This window comes from Vigna unguiculata, chromosome 9, assembly GCF_037176805.1.
Source record: "Vigna unguiculata cultivar grain cowpea cultivar isolate G323 ecotype 2 chromosome 9, ASM3717680v1, whole genome shotgun sequence".
NCBI classification, from domain to species: domain Eukaryota; kingdom Viridiplantae; phylum Streptophyta; class Magnoliopsida; order Fabales; family Fabaceae; genus Vigna; species Vigna unguiculata.
In genome coordinates, this window is record NC_140800.1 from 40616830 (window position 1) to 40637882 (window position 21053).

The 21053-nt window shown below is 34.7% G+C and overlaps 2 protein-coding genes across 7 annotated transcripts; both read right to left on the reverse strand.

Annotated features, from left to right (window-relative positions):
- Positions 1-2400: 2400 nt before the first annotated feature.
- On the reverse strand, positions 2401-10579 carry LOC114164577 (COP9 signalosome complex subunit 5a-like). Its single transcript, XM_028049296.2, has 6 exons — positions 10049-10579; positions 9686-9967; positions 9434-9581; positions 9173-9255; positions 2822-2899; positions 2401-2741 (listed from the first exon to the last, which is right to left on the reverse strand). The coding sequence occupies exons 1-6, from the start codon at positions 10490-10492 to the stop codon at positions 2652-2654; spliced, it is 1125 nt and encodes a 374-aa protein (XP_027905097.1). The 5' UTR covers positions 10493-10579; the 3' UTR covers positions 2401-2651.
- Positions 10580-13000: 2421 nt separating this feature from the next.
- On the reverse strand, positions 13001-20682 carry LOC114163710 (flocculation protein). Of its 6 annotated transcripts, none has more exons than XM_085667018.1 (13): positions 20223-20682; positions 19745-19809; positions 19129-19241; positions 18168-18280; positions 17958-18088; positions 17639-17812; positions 15557-15824; positions 15381-15460; positions 15245-15272; positions 14871-14940; positions 14267-14352; positions 13759-13852; positions 13001-13488 (listed from the first exon to the last, which is right to left on the reverse strand). In XM_085667018.1, exons 1-13 carry the CDS (start codon positions 20506-20508, stop codon positions 13140-13142), a joined length of 1857 nt encoding a protein of 618 aa, XP_085523144.1. In that variant the 5' UTR covers positions 20509-20682; the 3' UTR covers positions 13001-13139. The 6 variants fall into 6 exon arrangements, with proteins under 6 accessions (XP_085523144.1, XP_085523143.1, XP_085523142.1 ...); XM_085667017.1 differs by having other exon boundaries at positions 13759-13858; positions 18171-18280; positions 20223-20681; XM_085667016.1 differs by having other exon boundaries at positions 13759-13858; positions 20223-20681.
- Positions 20683-21053: the final 371 nt, after the last annotated feature.

Genomic DNA, 21053 nt, shown 5'->3' on the forward strand with positions numbered 1-21053 from the left:
AGAAAAGGGTCGGGAAAGAAAGGCAGAAATAAGAGATGCCATTAGAATAATTATTATTGGCGAAAAAGGTTGAATAAGGTGTAGTTGTGCTAAAATCTGATTGGCACACTAACCAAAAACTAATTTTGAATGTGATGAGGAGGAGCAAGTGGAGCAAAGATTCTCAATGGATTGGCTCTCAAAATTCCTGTTGGCTGGGTCAGGACGAATGTATACGATAGCAATCATTCCCAAGGACAACTACTTTATCTATGCTTCGAGCATTGTAAAATCACCACATATTTTCTTTCATTGTCACACAAGTTTAAAATTACTTCTACATGTAATCACAGTTTATTCACATTGCTTGAGACTTTAAATCTGGATTGCCATAATTAGAATTTGAGAGATTATGATTCTACAACGATAGTAACATAAAACAGAATTGAAATTGAGTTTCCAAAAGTTTAAGTGACATAATTACAATATCATGAGTAAATTACTTACATAATGATTAGGTATGATTCCTTTAAGAAATGATATCAGAGAGATATAATATTAATTAGACATAAATTCAATTTACGTGTAAAATATTGATATTAACTTCAATCCACAACATTAATCCAAAACATAAATTTTTTTGATTCATAAGTTTTATTCTTATATAATAATAAACTTTCTCACTTTTAATTGGAATTTTAACTTATATTTTGTCTACCAGAAAAGCACATAAAACATAAAAGCACAATTGTGTAGACAATGCATCCATACTCAAGTGGCAAGACATTTTTTTTTTGTGTGTGATAACTTCGAATTTTTTTCTGGTTATACGATTTTGATGGGATTGGGGAAATTACACTGAACCAACCATTTTTTTAAAGTAGTATTCTCTTCTCTTCGTATCCCCACCCTTATGCTATAGCTAGGCCGTTATATATTAGTATCTTCATAATTCATTTATTCCAGACTTTTTGGCTCCAAATATGAAGTTGCACAAAACCAAGACAACAAAGTTAGTGACTTTATACGAGGACATGACAACGCTTTAAGGAAATTTTGCATACATATTTTAACAACATAGGAGTGAACATGTATAAAGTTTTTTTTTTTTTGTGTGTTCATTGTAGTTACTGTGTTGTGAAGTGGTGATAGGATTATGATATGATATTTGATGGTGGAAGTTAGGTTTCTCACGAGAAGAGTGGTAGGAGTTGTGTGTGGAGAAGGCAAAAGAGAAGGTTGGTGGCAACAGAAGAAGAAAAGGGAATGGCACGAGAGAAATGTAAAATTTGGGAAAGTGGAAAGTATATGATGGATTCTGAAAGTTGGTTATGGAAGTAGCTAGGCCTCCATCATATATTGAGGCAGTGCCAGATTCTAGAAAGAGAAAAAAGAGAGTCCTTGGAGATGGGTTAAGTTCCATGTGAAATTGTCACATGTAAAGAGAAGGCCATTACCTTGTCAATGAAGACGTTCCTTTTTCTGTTATCCCCCAGAATCTTATCGAACGCATCTTAGTTTTACAATTGGCAATGAGAGAAAAAAAGAGTTAAAAAGAATTTTTTTGACACATTTTAGAGATCATTTACCAAAAGGGTAGATTTTTATTTGTGTGACTTGCACAATTATATAGTTGAGAGTTTATGGTAATAGTACCTAATGCTCGTATTAAGTTAAGATTGAGAGAGAATGATGAGAGGTGTAAGTTTGAAGATTGAGAATTTGACAAAGTGTAAAATGGAGGTTGATGGGGAAGAAGGACAAAGAGTACGTCTTCATAGAGGCCTCTGTTATTGGGTATCTAAATGATTATAATGTGAATTATCGTACATAAGAAAAGGACTTGCTGAATTATGGCCCTTAGACATACACTGAACTCGTCTTTGGTCTTTAACCTACTTTTTCTCAGACCCTTCCATTTTGTATCAACCGTTCATTCTCACATGATATGATGCGTATCCAATTTCACCACTGCTCTCTAGTTTCAACGATCCCAACTGGATCAAATCATGACGCTAAATCTAGGTTTTACTTATTCTGTTATTATTGTTCCATTGTGGGATGTTAGCCACACATTATTTAAACTTTCTCTTTTACAATATGGTCTAAAATCTCGAGAAGAAAATGACACGATATTTTTAAACATTTCTCTGATGTAGGTTTTCCATAGTGTCATGATAAATTCCAGCCGAATCAAGTTCCTACCCTTTCATTATAACCAATTTTAATACTGATTACTACGCTACTCTGTAAACTGCAACTATTTAATATAAACAGTGATGGATACAGTAACATTATTTAGACAACCCAACCAGTCCAACGTTTATTTGTGGTAAAGACAAAGACTGCATCAATCACAACCCCGCAGAATTTGGACCGTACGATAAAAGGCGAGAAAAATAACTTGGATGGAAGTAGTAGTAAAAGGGCTTAAAAAGGTATTTGTTAACTGTATTCGACAACGGTTTTGTTTGTGTTAGGTGAGTTCCGGTGCATGGTTAACAAATATACTAGTGCAATAAAACAAGAATATGCAGAGGAGGGCCAAAAAGAAAATACAAGGCTAGATTGACTGTTATGTGGAGCATAAGAGTTGGCCGATAATTGAGGGCATAACAAAAAAAAAAAAAGGAAAGAAAGAATATATCAATGCATGTCTAGCAGAGCCAGAATCAGCTTTCAATCATTGGTTCAGGACCAGATGGTTCAGTGTGACTTCTATTTGCTTGATGGACGGAGTTAAACAAAATGTCCTTGATGACCTACACAGAAGAAATTGATCATTGCATTTCAGAAGCAAAGTAGAGAATAATTTAATGAGGGGGGTAGCAAAGCAAGTTACCTGTGACATCAGACCATGCACCTGCTCCACAGTTATTTTGGCACTGTCACGAGTAATTTTAGCAAGAGGAGATTCTTCCTGCAAATCATGGAAATGTCGGTATCAGGTATGCAAGGAGAGAAAATTAGTGGGAGAGGGTAAAGAACGTTAACATCAACATTGAGTGGCATTCATAGATGATCATAAACAAAGTTGATACAGAGCAGCTTCAAATTATCAACAGTCAAAGACCTACTAAACATTTGCATGGTTATGGTTTTTTATCGGTTTCAATTTTCTCGTCACCAAAGTTATTAAAAAGGTATACATTAAAAAACAATCAATCACGAATTTATAATTAGCCATTGCAATTTGTCCCAGATTTTCGCTTGTGACAACTGCGTACTTTTTTCAGTATAAAAAAAAGCATTTTGAAGAATGGGATTCAATAAATGAAGAATAGTTTAGCGCCCCGCTTTTTGGCAGGGAGAATTCTCATATATGTAAACAGTTGGCCACACCACAACAGCATATATTATATATAGTTTTGGCAGTATGAATATATTCAATGGCCATATCCATCATCATGACCAAGAGGGTAATAATATACACAGAAATTTTACAAAGTGCAGGAGCATTGCTCCAACACAGAAATAACTTCCCACCATGGAAATGTGGAAATGATATGTATGTAGCACAATGATATATCATGTAAATAATCAAACATCACATAGTATTTTCCATTTAGTACATGTATGTGCGCACAAGCCCACACATATTCGTCAAGGTTAGTAATAACAGACCAGTAAATTGAGCCAACTAAATCTAAGATGTCATGGAGAATCCGATATTAAAAACTAAGCAAGCACAGTATCAGCAGTCTTCAGCAAAAAACTAATCAGGCACCTTTGAAGTCTAGTACTTCAGTAATCCCAACATTTGATTCTTTTACAAATGACTTGGCCAAACAGAAACAAGGTCACAGTGGGGACAACTGACAACCCCAGTCGGTAATGCATTAATTCAATAGTTCCAATGATTTTTTTTTTTTGGTAAAAACATCACATTTAAAGGGAAAAGTAAGAATTAAAATAAGACCGATTGTGATTCTGTTTTCTTTAGCTATATAGCTTAGCCAAACCAAAACAGGGTCCCAGTGGCAACAACCTCATTCTGAAATGCATTATCCAGTTTACAATAATACTGTTATTGTGAAAACAACACATTTGAATGGAAAAGTAAAGATCGGATATAAAAGACCAATTTTGATTCTGTTTTCTTTAGTTTTGGGGTATGGGAAGGAAAATTGACAATGGAGTGGATATAGGTTATAGGGGTTGAAACTTCCTCTTGCAAACAAAAAAGTGAAAAATACAATGAAAAATAAAGATGCCAAAGCAGAAGTTAGTCCACAAGCTCAACCATCCAACATCTAGGTCATGACTCATTGTTGTAATAAAATTGATTGATGAAAGACGGTGTCAAACAACTTTACCAGCTAAGTTGGCCAATGTCTAACAGACAGTCATTCATGAATAAAGTAAACTGATTACAAGTATGCACTTCCAAACCCCTTAAAAAGAATAAACCAACAAGGTTCATGATTATTTTAGTAGAAGGTAATGAATAAAAAATTAATTAGGATGTCATATATTATTGGTATCTATCTAAATTCTCAACCAGTTATGCTAAGTATGGAGGATCCAATAAAGCTATATCAATTTTAACACTGACATAGCTCATACATATTAATTCTGGTCAATTATATTTATTCTATTTTCTTTCTTGATGAAAAAAAAAATTATGTTGATAGGGGAACTACTACCACCATTTAGGGCTTTTTTTAATAAAAATTTAAGCAAAATTAATTTGAATTGCTGAACATAACTAGGATGTGTGTCCTCCATACTATATTTATATTGAAAGGTTTTTTCAAAGGAAAGAGTGAGAATTAATTTTCCAACACCAAAACTGGCAGGGCAATTGATCATTTATGCAAAGCCAGTAAGACCCAAAATAATAAAAAGTGAAAAAGGATGTGAGGTAAGAAAAACTCTTGCAGGTATGAACATCTTGATGCTCACATAGCACTTGAGCTACAAAACGTGTGAGAAAATCCATCCATAACATGTATGACTTTAATACTAAAATGAAATTTGGTATAATACTACAACCAAGGCATTCAAAATTGCTCTCTGGAGCGTAAGATCAAATGTGCCTACAATCTACTCCCTCTCCCATCTTAAGTCACCTCAAGGTAGTGATTTTGGTGGATCACATCGGATTGCCATTGCAGATCACAACTCAAGTAAGAATTCTGTTTCTCACAAGTGTGGGAGCAGTTGTTGTTGCAGCCCTCAACACTCCTCACTGAAGCGCCTCTCGTGGTCTCAGCATACCTTGTGGTGTCTCTCATAGCACCTACCTTTCCATATTTCTAGGTTATTTTCTTGGGTTGGGTTGCATGACCCGATTTTATGACCCAGAACTTAAGCCCAATTTTTTTCCTTCAAAACCCAGTTACTTAACCCAGTTCACCCCATTGCCTAAAAGCCATCAAGTATAACTCCCTCCGGCTAACAATTTGGAGAAATAAGGTTGGTTTGGTGGGATTTAGAAGGGAGGATTGGAGAGGTTGTAGGTTCAACTCCCCCACTAACAAAAACTAATAATTAACAATTGCCGATCAAAAGAAAAAAAAAACAAATCAATGCCTAAAAACTGCTGAGTCATGACTGCCTCTTTTCTATAAATAAAAAATGTTGCATACATGCTGCCAATGCTACTCTCCCTTTACCAAAAACAATGAATTTTGCTCTCCCTATGGCTATTTAATATCAATTCTACTCACTCCCATTCCATTCCATCTTTCTCTCTCTTTGTTTATTACCACTACTACTGATACCATAGAGAATTGTATATGTTCTGAATGTATTGTATCTAATGCAGATCACATCGTATGTATTTATACTATTTTACAGAGTCAAATATAATAAAAACACCTAATAATTAGGAATCAATCATCCTAATTTTCTAGATTATGTAACGGTTAATTTCCTACAAATCTGTAACGGCTGATTACATTCTAACACCACTGAATTGCAACATACCACTTTGCTCTTCCTTTAAAATAAACCAAATTGCATTGCACCACTGCTCACTACTAATCCTTGTCATTTTTTTTCCCCAATAATTGAAAAGACTTCAAGCTCCTTTGTACCCATGGCTCCAAAATATGATTCGAAAAATGGAATGATATAGCTTGGAAGCATAGTAATTCAGATGATGGAGTTACTAGGAAACTTCAATTCAAATACTTTTAGAAGGTAATAAAAACATGAGTTTATCAGTTGAAGCATCACTTGGCTGGTACTCACCAGGATATTGGAGCATGCAAGGGTGTTATAGTCTTATAGATGAAGTGAAGAAGGAAGTTGTGAAATTGTTATTGGTTTGCAACAAAATTTGATCAAGAAAACAAGCCTTAATAAGGAGGGGGAAAGTGCAGAAGCTGGTGACAAAAGAAAAAACAACAAAACATATAATGCTGACAGACCTAGAAATAATTTTGTTTAGTTAGCTCACAAGCCAGCATCAACACCATGTTTAAGGTGTCAGAGAGGAAGCATGCAAAGCAACTGCTAGGTTTGTCTACAACAATGATATACCTTTCAATGTGCCAAAGAGTGAACAATTCAGTGTTATGTTTGATTTGGTTTTAAGGCATGACCTTGGATTTACATCTCCATCCTATCATGAGATTAGAGTCCAATATTTGAAAGCAAGTGAAAAATACAGCACTTCCTTTACAAGTACAAAGGGATGAATGGAAGAAAACAAAATGCGCGATTATAATTGATGGCTGGTATGATAAGAAAAGAAGGACAATGATATACTTCCTAGTGAACAGCCCAAAGGATATTGTGTTCCTTCCTAAGGTCCGTAGATACATATGCTATACCCAAAACAGATGAAAAAGTCTGAGATGATGGATACCATTATTTTGAAAGATAATGCAGCAAACTACAAAGTTGTTGGTCAAATGTTGATGGCAAAGAGGAAAAGCTAATTTTCGGACACCCTGTGCTTCATTTTGTATTGACTTGATGTTAGAGGATTGTGAGAAGATCACAGTTCATGAAGAGACAATTCCAAGAAGGTATAAAAATTATGACCTTTATCTCTTCAAGAACTTCTTTAATTTCTCTATTGCAACATTTCATGGAAGGAAGAGACTGGATGAGGATGAATATTACTCTTTTTGCCACATCTTACTTGACAGTAGGGTTCCTTCATGAGAAGGAGAGTGCTTTAATTAGAATGTTTATTAGTAATGAATGTAAGTGTAGTAGGTTTGGAAGAATATCATAACTTGTTTGAAGGGTGCATTGCCTCTAATTGAAGTGCTTCAATTGGTTGGTTTAGATGAAAAATAGATCATGGTATTCATTTATGAAGCAATGTACCAAGCCAAGGAAAGATACAAAAGGCTTTCAATATTATCTAAAAAACGTATTCAATCTAACTGTCTAAATATTTATTTATTTATCAAGTTAGTGATTTTGAAACTGAAACAAAAAAATAACTCAATGTAATATATTGTGGTTAGTTATTTGCCTTTTGGAATATCATTGATGAAAGGTGGAACAAGTAACTTCATAGGCCTTTGCATGTTGCGAGTTATTCCCTTCACACTCAAATGCATTATAGTTCCGATTCAAAGCTAGTTTGGAAGTGAAAACAAACAAGGTCCAATGAAACATCCAACAAGCAAGGATGGTGAAGGATGAGGATGAACAAACTTTGATTAATGTTCAAAATGTTGGTTGTCCCTTATCTTCTAGGTCAACTAAATTGAAGACTCCAGCAGATTGGTGGAAGTCTTAAGTGATGATCATCCAAAACTCCAAAAGAAATTCATTCATGTAACGAGTTCAATATGTAGCTCCTCCTGATGTGAGCTTACTTGGAGTTCAATATATCCTAGAATAGAATTACAAATCTACTACTCGCTTATCATATTTGCCTTGCATTTGTTTATGTCCATCCACACAAAGAAGAAATAGGCTAAAGCAAAGCATAATGAATGATGTTGTTTTCATTATGCTAGAAGCAAACAAGAAAACCAGTTCAAAATAATATTGTTGATTGTTCATCTGATGAGGAGTGGATTATAGAAGCATGAGCAGAATGAAGTACCAGGTTTGGATGCAGACAACTTGGATTTGGATGAAAACTTGGATCCAGTCCAAGTTGAGGAGAATGAAATTCTACATCAGTATGATTTAGACATTACTGATTTGAATGGTGGAGATTGAACTGAAAATGGTGGCGTTAAAGGTCTTTGGACATTATGATTTTAGCTTACAAGGTTATTTGTTTCAGATAAATAATTTTGTAACTAAGATAGAATTTCTATTTGGAAATAGGATGGAGCTACTGGTTTTCTATTTTGTAACTAGGAAGGAGTTACTGGTATGTAACTAGAATGTGGTGTTTACACCTATTAATTTACTACTTTATACACACACACATACATACATACATATATATATATATATATATATATATATATATATATATATATATATATATATATATATATATATATATATTGTTGGCCATTTTGAACTGAAGTTCAATTATGAGTTTAAGTGAGACATGATAATTTTGTGTGTGCATATATGAATTCCACAAATAAACCGATTTACAATACATACTTCCTTTTATAATCTTGAGTGAAATCTTAATTTTGACTACCTAGCATACAACTCTTCTCTTGAATGTAGGTACAGCTGTCGAAATGGACAGTCCAACCAACCCCCACGAGGCCAATGAATCAAAAATGAGTTAGCCCCAGGCTCAGCCAAGCTGTATGTTGGGCAATTCTGTATGTTAATCACTTCAGTAGGTATCATCACACATAATTACGAGCTAGGAGGAAAACTATTTGGGATTAGGGACCTAATCTTGTGACATGGCAATGTGGCATCATGGGTGATTGAACATGGAAGCTGTTTACAAACTCATTAGCACAAGTATTGCAGTTAGTGTGGCTAATTATCCAGTATTTGTCTCAAATTTTCTCCCCTGCGGTTTAAAGACTGATAAATGAAAAAGCATGTTGTGGTACACTATATTCTAACAGCTAACAGTTAGAAACAAGCTTCAAAATTTCAACAAATTAAATTTATATCTAAATTTGCATACAGCATGAATTAGATGAGAGATAATCACCCAGAAAGAATTTCATCATCAAAAAGAGACTGTTATGAAAATTTTCAATAATCCAAATGAAACCTCAATACAATGATTCAGAACTTCTAATAAATGGATGAAGATACCGCAACTTGTATAGAAACAGTCACTCACCTCTTTCTTTCTAGGTGTCGGTGCTATTAGTGGCCCAAAGCGTGAGTGTGCCAACTGATTCTCTGCTTGTTCTAGCTTTTCAGCTGCAACAGGAATATTCCAACTTAGACACTCATACTTTCAAAACATAGCACTATCAAATACACAACATTTTAAAGAGAACTGCAGAACCATTCTAATCTACAATAAAAAATAAATCAATATATATATATATATATATATATATATATATATATAGACAGACTGCAACAAAAATAGTACCTAAATCAGAGATTTGTCCAGCAACATAATCTCCATTACCCAACAGAGGAGAAGACGACAATGTATTCACCCAATACTTGTTCCACAGAAGATCCAAGAGATGTGAATCAAGAGATGACTTAAAGTAAGTAATATCCAAGGCATAATACTGCAAAAGCACACGGATGAAATTAAACAAAAACTGAAAAAAAAAAAAAAAAAAAAAAGGTAATTAGAAAAAAAAATGGCAAACAGCAGCAAAAGAAGAGATACCTGTTTACAGTGGACACCAAAGTCCTCAATCTTATTGAGAGGGATAGTTTGATACTCAGAAATAGGCTCATCCGGAGGCTTATACCCTTCAGGGTAAGTCCTGAAAGCTCCAATCTCAACCTTCCCCGCCGAAACAGTCCTTGTGGGATCAATCACAACCGCCAGAAACGGCTCCTGAAACTGCTGATTCAGCATCTGCGTCGAAACATCGATCCCCGACAGCCAGCATCCATACCCAGGATGAGAGTGATACCATCCCACAACATTCTCCAATCTACCAGCCTGCAAAAAAAAAAAAAAAAAAAACAGTTCAATCAGAATAAATTCGAATTAGGGTTAGTGCTAGGGTTTAAGCGAAGGAACCTGTTTGTTTGTCTGGGAATAATCGACCATGTACTCGTACGCATCTGCCTGAGCATTAACGCGCGTTTCCGTGCCTTCAACGGGGAGAGCGAAGGCGTCCATGACGATGATGGCGTCCGCATCGGTCTTTCCCTGCATGAGGCCCATGACCTCGATAGTGCCGCCGGAGCGTGCGTGGACGACCATCTTAAGTAGCGCGAGTGCGGAGATCTTGACGCGCTTGAAGTAGTGAGGGTCATTGGCCCAGGGCTTGTCGCGCTGGAACTCGTTCTGGCCAGCCTCGTCGTAGTAGAATATAGAGTCGTCGGCGTTGGTGGCGGTTGCGGCGGAGGAGGAGGAGGCGGCTCCCGGAGTGTCCATGGGGATGATGTTGTTCTCGAGCTCCCATGTTTTCTGCGCAATCGCCGATGAAGACGACAACCCTTCCATTTCCTTGCCTTGCATTGGACCAAACCGCTTTTCTTCTCTCTTCACTATCGCACTCTCTTTTGCTGTCACTCTACACTCCAATTTACACTTCAATTGGAATTACCATGTATTGCTTCTTCTTTTCTTTTAACGTATTTTTGGCAATTGGAATCGTTTGATGCCCTCGATTTTAATTTTAAATTTTTAATTAGTTTCTATAAAATTATTCCTGATTTATGCAAATGTTTTCACTATTTTTTATAAGGTGTAAAATAAGTACTTATATTTGGTGGCCACAATTTTAGTTATGATCAACTAGGCAGTGGATCATTATTGGCTCGAGTAAATTATTAATAGATTTAAGTGAGTTGTAATTGAAATTTATGTGTTTTTTGTGGCTGTAATTAAAATTTATATGTCTTTTTTGTAATTTTGATGGTTAAAGTTCCTAAATAAGCTGAATCATTTTTATCAATGAAAAAGTCGAGCTTGAGCTTTAATCAGAAATTATCTTTTTTATCTATCAGTGGGAGTGATTCAAAAACTCTTGGCTGTATCAAAAAACTTTCTCATCCTTTGTGTTACCTCTCAGTGATTATTTTCTTCCACCTTTTTTCTAATTCATCTATTTAATAATTTTTCAAGTTTCCTACCAAGTTCTAACCCTAAATATCCTAAGTTAGTCATTGTGTAAATGAGGTTCACATCACATTGTAGTATTGTTCATCTTTAATATAATTAATTTGAGATAATTTTAGTCATTTAGACCAATTTAGTCTTGACAAAGAAAGTAATTAAAGTATAAATTATATTTGTTGAAATATTACATACTAAGTTTTACTTAGATGGATGAAATACAAAAGAAAAAATTGAAAGAAAAAAGAAAAAAACAAAAAAGTGGAGTTGTTGTGAATTAGAGTGCAAAAACAAAGAAAGGAATTAAAAACTATGAATGCTTATGTGTTTTAAAACGGTAATTGCTTATGAAATAATGCTTTTCTCCTTGATTATAATATTGTTTTAAATTTTAAATTTAAAAAATATCGGTAAAAGTGTGTGTAGGTGTATAATTAATTATTTTAACATTCAAAAGCTTCAACTTAATAATTAAATAAATTCATAGTTTAATAACATTGGGGCGAATATTTACATTGTGTTGGTTACATGGATAAATGTTAAATTAATCAATTTCATCTTGTAAGAATAGATTCTTTAATTTATTTTTAACTCATGAAAGTCAAAAATGTATGTCATTAATAAATTAATTATGAGTGTGATTTAATTTAATCATTTAAGTAAATTAATATAAGTTATATATAAATGTGACTTCTACTCCTAAATGATATGAGACTTACTAGGTATACTAGAACGCAATCATACAATAGAGTAAATGGTAATTTTTTTTTTTGTTTGTATTTTAGTGTACATGGTGAACTACAAATAAATCTTTAATAAACGATTAAGTTAGTTGTACATTTTCTAAAGTTTAGTTCGATAATATCGATCTAAGTTTATACCATGAGATAAACAATCAGATAAATATAAGTTTACTATTATTTTCCTACGTAATTACGACATTATTTAAGGCATATTTACCACATTTTGTACTTTAACTTTTTAAAATTTTGATACAATCACTTCAAGCTAATTTTAGCCAAAATGGAAAAGTTAATCCACCAAAAAAATGACTTGGATGATCATCTAAAATCCAATTTGAACCACCATAGCTTACACTATGAAAAAAAAAAAAAACCCTTAATGCACTATTTTATCCACTTTTGTCCAATAAATATAAAATAAAATAATTCTAAACAAGTATTTTTTAAGGTATTTCAGAAATATGTTCCGTAACACTCATTTTGAATTTTCTTTTATATTTTGAATTGGATATTTTATTTTAATTTGTTTTATATTTCGAATTAGATATTTCAGAGGTGTAAAAATAGACTGGTACAGATATTTTTATTATATTTTTAATTTATTTTAATCCTGAAAATATAAAAATAAACTTTACAGATATTTTTATTATATTTTTAATAAGGAGTAATTTGAAAATTACAGCTTTAATGGGTGCAGAAAGTAACAACCAACCAACAAACATCATCCTCTCTACTATCATTCTCATAAACTACTGAAGAAAAAATATTATTTGTCTTACGTGGTCATTTAAGAATAAGTTATCATGTAAAACATTTTCATTGAATTTTCTGAAAATCGAACTTACTACTAGTAATTGACAAAAAATACTTTGTATCATTGAAAATAAACATTTTCCCTTTTCTTCTCGTAACGAAAAAATACTGTCTTTTTATCCACCCTCCCTCTTACCTTACGTGGAGTCAAACGATTGGTGCAGTCGCCTTTCATCAACCTCAAACTAATTCGCGCACCATATTGTTACTAAATATTATGGTTCACGGAAGGGGGGTCAAAAAGGCATGCCTGAGTAAAAAAATGTCGCTATTTAACCATTTATACAGCAAATACATTCCAATTCCTGAACCGGATTAAATCACCCCAAAAAACAGACAAAAAAAGAAGAGATTAAAGAAAAAATAAAGCTGTCTAAGGAGACGTATATACTCTTGAATATAATTAATCTCACAACAAATGTCCTGCATAATCCCTACTTTCTAAGCTAACGGTAACTTACAATTTAAGATACAAAATACAACAATGGGCATCATTTGACACCCCTGCTCCTGCTCCTTCTGCTGTTATATGTGGCGGTCACTCTTCTCCCCTTTTGCTTAGCAATGCTAGTTGGTGTCGCTGCCAAACCTGATTCTACTACACCCAGCTGGGAACTATCGTGTTGAACCTCGTACACGCTGGAACTGTTCTGCGAACCAGAAGCAACACCATCAGCGTCCCCAGTTACATCAGGCACGTCCATTGATTCACGCAATGTCTTGCAAGCCTCTTGCTCGAGAACAACCTCAGCTGTCCTTTCCTGACTTGAATCATTTGTATTGGGTTCCTTGTCCTCCAATGTTTTTGTGTTCTGTTCAATAACCTGAGCTGCATTGAAACTAGCAAACAGGAAAATGGCAGAATTAATTTAAAGTCAGTTGATGTCCCCACATATTTCAAGTCAATTACAAAAATTGTTCATTCTAAATTTCGCAATCAAGTAAGGATGGCAACAGAGAATCGAGGTTTCTTGAGTAAAAGTATAAATTAACCCATAATTTTACATTCCACTGATCAACTACAAGTAAAAGGCACCTAGGTTATATATAAATAGGTTTTACTTTAAGAAAGTTCAACATCAAAGAAAAGCCTGTGAACCATAAATTTACCTTGGTTCTGAAGAGGGGAACCCATTTGCTAATTCATCTTCTGCTCCAACCTTCTCTTTGATTACTAAGTGGTTACTATCTTGTAATCTAGAATCTGTAGCTGCATTTAAAGGAAGGATCAGCATATAAGATGAACACTAAAATTGAGAATATTGAATAAAATATTAAACTTCAGATCACAAAGGAGAAATTTATCATAATCGAACAAGGGGAAAACAACATGATCTACAAAAACATGCAAGGTCTTGTAGACTACCACCCTGATCTATGTACATACATCCTCATGACAATGAATAACATATGCATATCATACCCTAGCTAAACGGGAACTCAGAAGGGTTGCAAAACTGAACCCTTAGCATTGTGCAATGGTTCATGGTACACTGCTAAACATATTGCTTCTCGCAAATAGGATTTTAACAAGTGTGACTACAAGTTGTCAGATAACACATTAAATCAACAGAGCATGTTTTCTAATCATAAGACAACCAAAGGGACTGATTCATACCTTCTTTAGTTTCTTCAACTGAGTCTAGCTGATGACCTGGCCTATTTGTGTCATTGATGCCATTGACTTTAACCAGTCCGTCACCCCTGTTTAACATTCAAAGAAAAGCTACGATTAGAAGACAAATAATATACAGGGCCAGAATTCATACAAAAAGCTTGTCTAGATCTATGCACATGGAACTCTTGGTAACATATACATTGACAGGATTAAACTCAACATAGTTTGTCACTGTTATTGTCAGTTTGCAAGGGGTACGGTGTCTACACTCGCAAAAATTCGGTTGGTCAACAATAAAAAAGTGCGTTGACAATATAATCAAATGCTGGGAACGTCAACGAGCTTTAGTCAAGAGAGTCATCAGTTTCAAACAGTTTCGCATACTAAGTGTGATTTTTGCAATTAAGGAAAGCTAAACATTCCAAATATCAGCCTAAAGACAATGTCAAAAAGTTGAACAGATCAACAAATTTAAGGATCTTAAATGCCTTGGAGATGGGAAGCGAGAATAAGGTACTATTAGAAAGTAATGAGAAAAAACTTATACTGAATAAACAGACAAACACAACTTCATTCATAAGTGATAAGATAGAAATACTCTAACCTGTACATATCACTTGAGGACCCATCTTGTAGTCCCGAAGTAGTTACTTCTCTGCTGTCATCTTGCGTACCTATGTGGCAAGAACTTCTAGTGAGAGATGGGGGAGTAAAACTATTGTACAATGCATGAAAAAGAACATCTGCTAGTCGGGTTGCATTAACAGAAAGAACAATAACGGATTGATACATGTAAGTAATTAAATTACACTTCTCAGATCTAAAATGATAACAATTAGAGAACAATGTTTGTGTTGAATTGCCGAATTGTAACTCTCATGAACATATCAAACGCAAAAGCATTGATAATCAACAAATGTCCTTGATTTTAACAGAAATTTGACTAACAGAATAGATCTGTAATAGTCGGAAGTTTACCTTTGGTCTGCTGAACAGCAACAGACCCCTGAAGAAAAGAAAATTGAGTTAGCATAAAATAGAGCTTAACTTTAAAAAAGCTTCAATGTATTAAATGGAGGAGGGCTCTTATATAAACTCCAATTCAGATGTGCACCTGATTCTGTTCAAAATTAATGTTAACCGGATAAGACAGCACTGATTCAGGTTTGGACCCCTCCAGTTTACTCTCCAAATCTGAAGGGAAATGAAGTTAAATGAGTAAAGCATGAACATACTTTATATGTTTTATCAGTATAAACCAACAGGCTTACTACAACAGCAGAATCATACCTGGAGAGACCTGAGAACCAAATCCTCTGGCGAAGTTAGCAGATGCATCCGCCAAACTTGTAGAATTATGTACTCTCTCTGCCAAACTAGTTCCAATGTTTTCAATAGCCGAAGAGTCTACATTATTTTTATTCTCCATGCCAAGTGTAGACCAATCAATTTTTGAGGAGGGAAGTGTCCTAAGTAAATCCTCTGTTGCCCTGAATCTTACTCTTCGAATTTCATCCTGAATACTCCATGAACCAGTAGCTGCAGAATCCCTTTTCAACTGCATTTCAGGATCAGCCAAAACCAAAATCCATAAGCACAACATTTTAATATTGTAACTTAAACTATCCAAATGACGACCCAGCAATGATTGATAGAAGTAATTCGTGTAAATTCCTAGACAATTCATAATCCAGAACATAAATTTTGTTACCAAGGTACAGCTCATATCTCACATTGTGTTATAAGAAAAAAAAAAGGCAGCTAACTGGTGAAAAGGGTAAACACAGGTCCTAGATTTTCTAGAACAAATCTTAACACTAAGGTTGCTTTCAAAAGCTGAATCACGCAAATTTTAAGAAAATAAATTCTACAGACACGGTTAAGAGTTCATTCAGTAGCTTGTTAAACAACCTCTATTTTTCGGGACAAGAACACTTACATCAAGAACTTGCAATGTTTCATCCACTGAGGCAAGTTGGGGGATTGCATTAATTACGTGAGGTACGCCAAATGGTTAAAGCCCCAATACCATTGACTAACTCTACTATTTCCTTAAATTTAGGTCAGGTTTTTTCCATTTGACCAATCAATTGTCAGTTAACTTAGCAGATTTAATACCTAATATAGGAAACCTTATTAGCACCAACTCAACCTTCCAAGTGTTCCTTCCCTATCAAATAATCTTATTATCTGTGGAACTTTTTCCTATACAAGCAAACTTAGCAATATTGGGTGAACGGGGTTTACTATGCAACCATCAATGGTATGTCCAATAAGGTGACAATGTTCACATTTTAAATGATTTCTAGAATTACATGTACGTGATCATCAAGTGTTATTACTTTGTAGTATAAAAGAAGTGTTTTCCCGTACCGACAAAGTGTGTGTCTCCGTGTTTATTTTCTAAGTAATATGGAGGAGCTCAGATGATATGGAAATTGATGTAAGGTTTACTGGTGATTACAAATTTGATCACAGGTACATACTCTTGTGGCAAGCAATACAAACCCACGGTCATAAAAAATACTACCCATTTGCAAATGGTGGAAGGAGCTCATTAAAATAATGTAAGGCCCGCATTAAGTCACCCAAGATAAGCATACACAGACCCCTCGAATCATCGGGGACCAAGAAGTGTTAAGATCTTGACACATCATACAAATGTTGTGTCATTGGTATAAAGAACACAGGCCTCACTCCTAGCTTATGCACACTTCTACTTACAGAGAAAAATAAAAAATAGGCTTAAGTAAGGTGTGAATAGTTAATTTAATAACAAGCATCAATCTTTATCCATTATTCATGTTGCTTTGTAGGAATAAATTCAATAGTTATAGTAAGATGAGATTTGTAGTCCAAACCACTAACCATAACTCGATTTTGGAAACCCAAGTGGAACAGTTAGACCCATCCATCTTCTCAATTCTAACAATACATTTAGAAAAGATGGGAGAATTTGTTATAGAGATTAATGTGATGTACGAGGACATTTTTTTCTAGAGATTTGGGAAAAATAATAACACAATAGCCTGATAACAAGGGAAAGTATATTGGACCACCAAACTAATGGAGCATAACAGAACTCCTCAAACATATTTTTCAGTTTTCACAACTTCTGAAGACCACCAAACATAATGGTGCACAGCTCTGCAAAGAATAAAATAAATCCTTTCCATCTACTTTTTCAATTGTCTCATGCTCAATCTATATTAACCTTTCAAGTTTAACCATAAAAATTTTAAGTTCATGCTTTTATATTAATAAACTATGTTTAATAAAATGTAGGACCAAATTCTCTGATTAAATTTCTAGTAAAGATGAAGGTGACATATATGCAACTTCCAAAAGTAAAAACCACACATCAAATAGCACCTTGGAGGACGGTGTAGAATTGTTTCCCAATAGATATGGTGTTTCTTCTTTGAAGAGCTGAACACCAGATAGTGTTTGAGAATTAGGGTGGTCTATGGAAGGCGAAGCCCATGGAGGGCGTGTGCGCATATATGACTTGGCCACATCCACCGGTGATCCTTCATCTTTGGGATCCTGCATAACAGCCACACATACAGATAAAAACAAATCGTTAATTGTGAAATCATGTTACCATGATATACATTATGTGAAGAGAAAAGGGGAAGGAGATAGCATGTACAAAAATCAATATAGTTTCTCCACAAACAGAGTCACTAACCTGTGGTAATGCAAACAAATTCAAGCTAGGACTTCCAAAACCTATAACTGAAGTTGTATCTAATCCTGACTTTTTTTCCTGCAGCCATTTTTTTGCCTCCATAATGGCAGCACTATGGAGATCAGGTGAATCTGTATTTAAGAAATAAAAATCCATGGTCAGGAAACAGTAACATGTTAAAACTGAGGTAGGTTTGTATGTAGAGAATACCACTTCCAGGAGTCTTGTTGAGTACATCTGTGGGCCTCTTATCTCCATTATCGTCATTCGCAGGATCTACAACTCTTGATCTTATTATTTTTATCAATCTATCATATTCTTCCCTGATCAATTATTAAACTGTATTAGAACCTTATTCCACACAACTAGAGGAAAGATTAAATACAGTTCAAGCAAACATTTAAAATTCAACTCTTGATCTTATAATTTTTATAAATGCAGTTCCACTCTCATGTTTATACAACATATATAGCTCAAGGTCCGAAAAATTTAGGTTTAAATACATTAATGATGTACATGATTGAAAAGAAAAATCAACATTTGAGATTTTAACAACTTCATAATGTTATCCAAGCACATGCACTTTACCACAATATCAACCATTCATTGAATCAGTTATAACTTTGCATTTCACCTTCTAAACTGTATCCCTCAATTTAGAGGAATCAAATCTATCCCTGATATATGCAGCATAGCACTCTTTAAATGATCATGTTCTGTGCCTGGCCCAGGTTAATGCTTATTTTTTGAAAGTCCCAAACTCAGGCCAAGTTAAAATCACCAAATACGTACATGATTGGATGAAAATTTGAAGTCAAACAATGTTGCCAAGTCTTACTATAAATTCAAAAATTGACCAAGGGAGAAATGTCTTCTGATTTGACCACTACCATCAGGTACTCTAGATTATCATCATGGCATACAGGTAGATAAATATGTAACAGAATCATATTAGAGGCTAAAATTACTGCTAATTTAAAATGCAACTTTATAAAAAACAATACCAAGCCCAAAAACCACCATGCATACATGTAATGCATTCTTATTTAACTACAGGAAATTACATTGTTGACAAAAAGAATATCAAGAACTTTCAACTATGCTAACACAAGGATGAAAAAATAAAAAACAAAAGAATTATCCACATGTCAAAATGTAAATTCTTCAGAACCTGGAGAATGACTCCTTCAGAATAAGCTGCTCGATGATATGCTTGTTCTTGCTGTTCCCAACAAAGGGCTGGAGCTCCTTTACAGAAAAATTGATCAGTCCTGATGTCCCATACTTTCATTGCAGATGTCAATACAAAATGTGTAATGCTATCAGATAAAACCAGGGGACTCATGAAGACAACCACACATGAAAACTGTCTCTAAATGGATGGAAACATAATCTGCAATACTGTTAAAAGCCAATGCATTTCTAAAAGTGATAATTTAATCATCAAGGTTCACTAATCATTATATTTCTTGAGGGGATAGTTGGTAAGGAGTGAAGCCTTCTAAAATTTCCAAAGGCCCATAAGTTATTGGAACAGCAAATTGTGCAAGAGATCATATTAAGAGCAATGCCATGTCTTTGCAACGTATACGTGATTGCATGCGTCAACATGCACAGCATGCATAACAAGTAAAAGAACTTCAATCTCTCAAGTGATAAGAAAACAAAGGAAAAACTAACACGAATTACAAACCATGAACACTTACTGAAAATAACTAGTTAGACGAAGAAAAAAAAAAGCCTAAATCCCAATCAAGCAAAGGATAACATAACAGAGAGTCAACTACCTTGCTCAACGCCACATCACCTTCAGACTGTTTATCATTTTCATCATCGAAAGTACCGACTTCCTCTGCAAAATTAGACACCAACCACATCGTTTAGTAGGGGGACAACAGCAACAACAATTGTCCGAGACCAAAGAACATACATAATTACTTTTTCAACAACGCTCGACTATGACCCATACACTTAAAGTTCAATTAAAACACATAACAGATTCACGCAACTTCGACAATTTTTCAAATCCAACTAAGCACTTTAAAACAGCCATAATTACAATTTACAAGGTACTACTCCCACCTCGCATACTAGATCTACCAAACCTATATCAACTACAACCAGAGTCAACGCACACAAGCTCGAAAAGTCAAAACAAAATAAATCACTACATTAACGAGATTAAAACCAAAAAGGACAGAAACCCTAGTATTTCAAGCACGGGAGTATAACCGTTCCAGAAGTTTGCATGATAACAGTAATTACCAGCGTCGGAATTGTTAGCGGATGAGGAGGGAGAGGAGGAAGCAGCAGAGGAAGAAGAAGAAGAAGAAGACGGGGAAGCATTATCGAGATCCAAAACAGAGGAGAAGATTTTCCCGGCGCCAGAAGCAATGAAACGCGAGGGAGACAATACGAAACGCGAGAGCCAGTTAGGGCTTGGAGCCTCGGCCGGGGCGGGACGGTCGTAAGGAGTACGGCTCCTCGCGGCGGCGCTCCGTCGCGTTCGGAGAATTTTGCCGCCGGATCGAGATCCGGGAGCGGAAGCCATGTAGCACTCGGAAAGTGCTTTTGTTCCGTAACAGAACTTCTAATATACAGTTCCTAAACAGCACTTTACTTCACTCTTCTCTCTTCCAATCCAAAACCTCTTTTCCCCGAAACAGAAGCCGATTGTTGCAGCGGTTACCTTCGGCTTATTGGTTTTTTTCCTTTTTTTTTTTTGTTTCTGCTTTTATTTAATATTTGTTTTTATCCTCAGTGTGTGGGCCAGGAAAAATGTTTGCCTGTGATTTTATTTAAATAAATAAAAAGCATGTGTGTTGGTGAAGGGTCCTTAATTTTTTTCCTTTGGAGACTAAAGTCCAAAGGTATCTTTGTGGGAATAAACTTTCATATCTTTCAAAATTTGCACTAAAAGAAGTAGTTTTTACTTTTATATAATTAGGATAAAAATCCATAATAATATACCTTTTATAATGTATAACTTTTTAATATTAATTATGAGTTAGATAAGAATGGTATTAATATTTCTTTTGCTATTTATAGCCTTTTAAACAACTGGATATAATTTAGAAATAAAAATATACGAGTATA